The sequence below is a fragment of the Thermobia domestica genome, chromosome 18 (assembly GCF_964235325.1).
Source record: "Thermobia domestica chromosome 18, izTheDome1.hap1.1, whole genome shotgun sequence".
NCBI classification, from domain to species: domain Eukaryota; kingdom Metazoa; phylum Arthropoda; class Insecta; order Zygentoma; family Lepismatidae; genus Thermobia; species Thermobia domestica.
Window position 1 is genome coordinate 2,806,913 of NC_137471.1, and position 7,459 is coordinate 2,814,371.

Sequence of the window (7,459 nt, forward strand, 5' to 3'; positions counted from 1 at the left end):
TTTTTGGGTAATGGACTTACATCCCTCTGTACAGATTTATTTTAGGAGAGCTTCAGTGTACGTACACGATAAGCAATATTGTGCAAAATACATTAACGAACTTGTGTTATGTGGCCACTAAAAACCAAAAATGCAATCTAACCGAGTTAGACAGGAGCGTGGCAGGTGTTCCCGAGACTAGCGAGGGGCTGCGTCTGTAGTGAGAAGGCGCGGCAACGAGAGATGTGTATACAAATAAAACAGAACGGCACAAAACACTGTATCGGCATGAAATGACTTACCTTACGTGTTAAATTATGTATTTGTACGTTACTAAAGAGATAAGAGATAATATGTCGATATATTTTTATTACTTACATATTTGTGTTCCAAAGTAATCTAACACATTACTATCCCTTAACACTCAAACATGTCTACAGTTATGTGTCATGAATATCACATTGACTTCGAATACTTCACTTCATTTGTATGTTGTGATTACTAGGTACCTTATGGGCGAATCTGTGCGTAACAGGATTGACTTTCATTAATATATTTTTACGTGGATACGCATCTCACAGGTAACAATGCAATACTAGACTATTAAAACATAATTAAAACTTTGTTCTGTAAATTTTACAAATCTGTGGATCCGTATAAAAAATGTGCACCCTTTTTAGATTTCTAAAGTATGCTCTGCAAAAGTGCGGGGAGTTTTCTCCAACAGCTATGTTCTATATCCATAAATCTGTCTATAGACAGATATCAAATCAAAAACAGTTGAGCGAGTAGACTAGACACGACTTAATGCAGCGACTACTTACTTCAGATCCACTTGTCAACAGTATCCGGATATCTCTAAAGACTAAAAGGAGTAAACTCATGTCTGACGTTCTGTGTTCGTTGAAAGAACCACCTTACAAGCTCTCTGACGATGATAATGATGGAAATTTCCAGCCCTTAGATCACTCAGATACTACTGATTCTAAATAACTCTTAAATATGTGCCATGTTGTACAAGAAATTTAAGTAATACTGTATTTCATTATTTTTCTCATCTGCAAAAGTAATACTTTTGTGTTTCAAATGTACATCAATCACTTTTATCCTTCTATTATATCCAGGACATTGTATATACTACAAACGTAGGTAAACGCGCCGGATTTCGACAGGTTAAGGACCTTTTTCAAAATCATATGCTTATTCTGGTCATAATATTGGTCGGTGTTGGCCCATTTTTTTCCTTGAAATGTACAGTCTCTACTAATACTAAAAGTCACTTCAAGACTCAAATGCTAATGTTAAATTTTTTTATGAAACTGGAACTCGCCAATGGGACCCGAATTCGACACACTTCACCTGGTTTCGACAGTTGCGGTACCTGAATTCGATACCTTCAATTATATCCATGTAAAACATTAAGTCGGCGTTATTAGTAGTAGTAATCTCTTTTCAGCTTCAAATATTGTTTTATTATTATGCAGAAATTATCAGACGGGCAAAAGAACACAACTTAAATTTTCAGAACTGAGTAGTTTCTTCGATGATCCTCAATTCGACATGCTGGTACCTGATTTCGACATTCCATGTCGAACCGTGGTTACAACTATCGGAGAATTATGCAACAAATAGCTTTATGAAAGACTTTGAACATACTTGTACGTTTAGATATTCAGTTAAAATTATATTTGCACTATTGAGCATGAATTCGACAACCTTGTCGAAATCCGGTTCACGTTACAAATAAAGGCTCGTGTTTTCGACAACCCGCCGTTCATGTTACATCACAACCTTTGTCCTCACAGAAGAAAACAAAACGGTCCTTATTTGTTACAAACTGTGAAAGTAAAACTGAATGTGAACGGACAAATGCGTGAAGTAAGAGCTTTAATAGATAATGGTTCTCAGCGCTCTTACATTCTGAAGCGGGTCGCAAGAGAACTGAATCTTAAAACCCAAAGAAAAGAAACCGTGAAACATATTTTGTTTGGCGGAGTTGAAACAAATAAGGAACAGCATAATTGTTATACGATCACTGTCTGCGACATGCAAGAAAAGTTTTCATGTGAATTAGAAGTATTGGAAAGATCTGTTATTTGTGTTCAAATACCAAGTTTGAAACCAGGGCCATGGGTTGCAGAAATGAAAAGAAACCAAATTTGGCTGTCAGATTTCGGAGGTCATGATACAGAAATAGAATTATTGATCGGTGCAGATGTGGCTGGTCAACTTATGACAAATAAAGTGCATAAGTTAAAATGTGGATTAGTTGCTGTTCGAACGTTGTTAGGCTGGGTTATGATGGGAAAGGTCCCGATAAACAAACAAGATAGCTGTCATGAAGTTTCAACATTAAATGTTATTTCACTATTGACACAGAATGCAAATATATCAGATTTGTGGAAGTTAGACACATTAGGAATTTTGGACCCAACAGAAACAAAATCCAGAAAAGAATCGGATGAAGCGGCTTTGAATCATTTTAAAGAAACTGTACGAGTTAATGAGGAGGGACGGTACGAAGTCAGTCTTCCATGGAAAGTATGTCACCCAGAACTACCTGACAACCGAATACAAGCAGAAAAAAGGTGTGTTTTGGTTACAGAAAAATTAATTGTAAATGGAAAGTATGAAGAATATGAGTCAGTGTTCAATGAGTGGTTGCGTGATGGAATAATCGAAGAAGTGCCACCAGATGAGGTTACAGATTCAGGATATTATTTCCCGCATAGAGCTGTTTTCAAAGAAAGATCAACGACTAAAATTAGACCAGTTTTCGACGCTTCGTGTAAAGTACGAAATTCACCTTCGTTGAATGATTGTTTAGAGAAAGGTCTCAATCTTGTGGAGTTGATTACTGACATTTTGTTGAGATTTCGAGAACATAAAATAGGGGTAATATCTGATATTGAAAAGGCATTTCTACAGATAGCTGTTAATAAAAGGGATTGTGATTTTTTGAGATTTTTGTGGTGGATTTTGCTGAAAGAAACTCAAAAGTGTACCGGCATCGTAGAGTAGTTTTTGGTGTCAATTGTAGTCCATTTATGTTAAGTGCTGTTATACAGTTCCACTTAGAAAATGTTTCTTCTGAGTACAAGGGTACAGCTAAAAAGTTGAAAGAATCATTTTATGTTGACAATTGTGTTACATCAGTGCGTAATGAAGAACTCACCTCATTTATTGAACAAGCTAAGAAGTTATTAGCTGAAGCACAATTTGATTTACGTGGATGGGAATATAATGGTGTAGATGATAGTGAAAATCATGACAGTACCAATGTTCTAGGCATGTATTGCAACAAACAAAGGGATGTTATTATGTGTGATCTGAATAGTTTAAAAGGTGTTGAAGAACCTGTGACCAGAAGGAAAATTTTGGCGGTAGTACATAGCATATTCGATCCATTAGGATTGTTGTCGCCTGTGACTTTAGTACCTAAACTTTTGTTACAAGACAGTTTCCGCAAGAAAGCAAGATGCGACGAGGAAGTATCTCCTGAAGTAAAACGAAAGTTTGATCGATGGGTAAAAGGTTTATATCAGCTAAAACAAATAGCAATATCGAGATATTTGTCGGTAGATGAATCAAGGAAGTCATGGTCTCTGCATATATTTTGTGATGTTTGTCAGTATGCATATGCTTGTGTCGTATACTTGAAGAGTGAACATAATGGTAAAGTCGTAGTTCAGTTGGTAGCCAGTAAGGCACGTATTGCTCCTATGAAGGAAATAAGCATCCCTCGTCTTGAGTTGTTAGCATCTTCCATTGGTGCACGTCTGGCGAATAATATTATTAGTAGTTTGAAATTAAATATTCCCGTAAATTATAGGACTGATTCTACAACTGCGTTATATTGGATTCGAAAGAACGAACCATGGAGTGTGTTCGTGTTCAATAGAGTCAAGGAAATTCGTTCGTTGAGTGACATAGCGTGTTGGAGACACGTACCTGGTAATTCTAATCCTGCGGACATTCCCAGCAGAGGTTGTAATGCCGCAACTTTTGTGAAATCCCGTTGGTGGGAGGGACCGGATTGGTTGAAGTTAAGAAAAACTGATTGGCCTACAGAAGAAAGCGCTTGCGACGAAGTTGAAATAAATAAGGAAAGAAAGAAGACGGTAGTTGCGATGACTGTACAGTGCAAAGATGAGTGGTATTTGAGACGTTTCTCCAAGTATCAAAATGTGTTGCGTATGATAGCGTGGATGCGCAGATTTATTGTAAATTGTCGGACTGTACCAGTTAACAGAAATGTCGGAGAGTTGACTGTACAGGAGCTCAACGCTGCAGAAAGGCGGTTAACATATCTCATGCAAAAGGAGAGTTTTAATGACGACAGTGAGAAATTGAAGACGTTGATGACTTTCAAGGACGAAGAAAACTTGATCCGAGTCAAAACGAAGATTGTTAGAAGAGATGATAAAGAGAACTTCAGGAATCCATTTGTACTTCCGTCAGATCATGAGTTAGTTCACAGAATGGTTATGGAGGAACATGTTAAGATGAACCACGCAGGAACCCAAATTTTATTATGTAAGTTAAGACAAAATTACTGGATATTGCGCGGAAGAAAAACTGTACGGAATGTAATTCGAAAATGTGTCATATGTAGGAAACAAGACGCTGCAAGAATGACTACAGTTACAAGTCCCTTGCCTGATGATAGAGTGCGTGATGCCTTAGCATTTGAGATAACAGGAATTGATTTGACAGGACCGCTTATATTGAATGATGGAAATAAAGTTTGGATAGTGATATTTACTTGTGCGGTGTATAGAGCTGTGCATTTAGAATTAGTGTCTTCCTTGTCTTCCTGTGAATTCATGTTGGCAATGAGAAGATTTATTGCACGACGAGGTAGACCAAAGGTAGTGTACAGTGACAATGGAACGAATTTTGTTGGCACTGTTAATTTGTTTAAGTCTATTGATTGGAAAGAAATAGAACTGAGTTGCTCTGTATATAAAATTCAATGGAAATTTATTCCCCCAGGAGCTCCATGGTGGGGTGGATGGTGGGAGAGAATTATACGTACCTTGAAAAATCTGTTGCGAAGAACACTAGGAAAAGTTTCGTTGAATTTTGAGGAGTTTTCTACTGTTTTATGTGACCGCGAATCCGTAATTAACTTTCGTCCTTTGACGCATATATCTGAGGACACAGAGGATTTCGTTGCTTTAACACCCGCTATGTTCATACAGGATGTTCAAGAAGTTGGAGTGCCTGACCTGGACAGAGTGGAGAACACATTATTAATCAAGAGATACAAGAGGTTGAGTGCTATTAGACAACAATTACGAGACCGGTTTAGAAATGAGTACTTAAGTCTATTGGTGCAGAAGCAATGGGATAAAGGACATGGTAGAGAAGTGCAGCTGGGAGATGTTGTTTTGGTAGCAAAGGAAGATAAGAAAAGACTTAACTGGCCACTAGGGAGAGTTATAGAATTGTGTCCTGGTGTAGATAGTCATGTTCGAGTGGTAAAGGTGAAAACATCGAGTGGAGTTTTAACTCGACCTATACAGAAATTATATCCTTTAGAGATAGTGTTTCCGACCGATCAAAGTAAACAGGTTTCGTCAAAAACTGTTGAGAAGATCGAAAAATCTGAAACAGGTGAAGAATCGATGGCAGAGCCAAGTGGTGATGAACGAAAAGTAGTCACTAGAAGTGGACGTGTTGTAAATGTTCCATTACGGTATTTGTTTTGATTGCTATTCGCAATCAAAAGGTGGGAGGATGTAGCGTTCTGAGAAGAACGAGTGTAGAACGAAGTGGGACATTTTTGTTTCATGGAACTTCTGTTTTCTAGGAAAATAATGTTTGTCTTACCTAGAGGTTATTGGAATGAGTTTTGGCTATATTAAGAAGATGTATAATAGATATTGTACCAAGTAGTTGAATGTTGAGAATAAATGCATGATTTATTCAACGTGGGAATTATAGTTTTTGTTATGAATGTTCGAGATACGATGCAATTATTGTCTGCACATGGTTTGGAGACTGGTGGAAAATATAGTTAGGTTATTGGTAGCAACTATTAGAGTGTAATTGGTGAGATTTCAGTAAAAAGGTAAGCTTCGCAATAATAGAATTAACACACTGATTAAAACTCCTTTACAACATTAAAGTACTACTATTTGCTTGAAGCAAACCTAACTTTAATAAAAGTCTTATGAAAATAACATGCCGTCTTATGATTTTCTTAAGATTGTGTTTTTTTTTCGAAGAGTGTATCACACACACAACAATGTACTTCTTTTCTCCATGCGTATGACTCATCTACTGTAACCGCACTTCTGACACGAGAAAAGACACTCCCACAATGTTGCCACTTCTATGCACGATCGCAGGGATGACATCTTACGCTTATTTCACAACATTTAAGCACGGATATGTCGAATTCGGGTGCCTGTCGAATTCAGGCGCGTTTACCTTAATGGTTCCTATTCATACTTCATTTTCTTTCTAGCGACGTGTGAACTTTGTGGTGGACAAACACCGTGTTCGTGGGTTTTCTCGGGGTTCTCCCGTTTCCTTCCACTTTCTTCATTCCACCATTTCATTCATTTCTCATCATCACCGTCTCCTTTAGCCTAACCGGCATAACCGTGGGACGTAAAACTCAAAGATTTCATTTCATTTCATATTGTTTATAACATAGTCATCATGTGTCTGCAGATATTTTTTTATAACCTAACACAAACTCTTGGTTCCTGATCACATGATGCGGGGTTATTGCAGAGAAGATAATCACTGCACGTATGTATCTGCACATATCAAGCATGGAAATATAGCCCAAATTACTTATACAACATTAATTTCTATGAACCACACAGAAGACTACGTGTAAGTAACACGCAACATTTAAGTTCCGCTAGATTGCTGAAATTTCGAACTGTGCATGGACTTAATAAGTACGATAAATATGTAATTAGAAAAACAAGTAAATTTTGAAGGTCAAATGTGTCTTCATGCTGCAACGAAAGACAATTTTCTAAATATATGAATATTTTTAAAATTTGAATTAACCTAATGCTTGTGAGAGTGAGAAGAGGGCCCGGAAGGAATGGGCATTACGTACATTTTAGTATAGGCAGGATTGATATGAAATCTTTTGAACAAGGATTCTATAAACCTACGTTTCATATGCAGTGTTAATGATGACACCAGAGGAATTTACTTGGCAGACACGTGCGTCATTTCGTATACTCTCTGTCAGCGCATGATTAATGGAGTAAAAAAGCCAAGATCTTTTTTGGCTACCGTGATTTTTGCTAAAATAAAGTTCTGTGCAAGTATAGAAGTAATGTTTTCATTTTCAGTTGTTTTACCTGTTAGTATCAGAGGTAAAAGTGAGGGGAAACTCGGGGTGACGACGTTACCCCATTTTTAACAAATATCTATGGCTTCCCCCCCCACTTCCTAAAAAAATTACAATAGGCATGGAGGACGGCGTGACGTCATCCATTCCTCT

General features: G+C 37.4%; 2 protein-coding genes across 2 annotated transcripts; both read left to right on the plus strand.

The window, feature by feature from the left end:
• The first annotated feature begins 1,848 nt into the window (after positions 1 to 1,848).
• LOC145675895 (uncharacterized) lies at positions 1,849 to 3,000 on the plus strand. The gene has a single exon (XM_081746689.1). The coding sequence runs from the start codon at positions 1,849 to 1,851 to the stop codon at positions 2,998 to 3,000; it is 1,152 nt and encodes a 383-aa protein (XP_081602815.1).
• A 26-nt stretch (positions 3,001 to 3,026) lies between these two features.
• On the plus strand, positions 3,027 to 5,693 carry LOC145675896 (uncharacterized). Its single transcript, XM_081746690.1, has one exon. The coding sequence runs from the start codon at positions 3,027 to 3,029 to the stop codon at positions 5,691 to 5,693; it is 2,667 nt and encodes an 888-aa protein (XP_081602816.1).
• The last annotated feature ends 1,766 nt before the right edge of the window (positions 5,694 to 7,459 follow it).

Excerpts from the sequence above, each read along its gene's own strand:
- LOC145675896 (XM_081746690.1), top strand. The coding sequence starts at position 3,027 with ATGTTAAGTGCTGTTATACAGTTCCACTTAGAAAATGTTTCTTCTGAG.
- LOC145675895 (XM_081746689.1), top strand. The coding sequence starts at position 1,849 with ATGCGTGAAGTAAGAGCTTTAATAGATAATGGTTCTCAGCGCTCTTAC.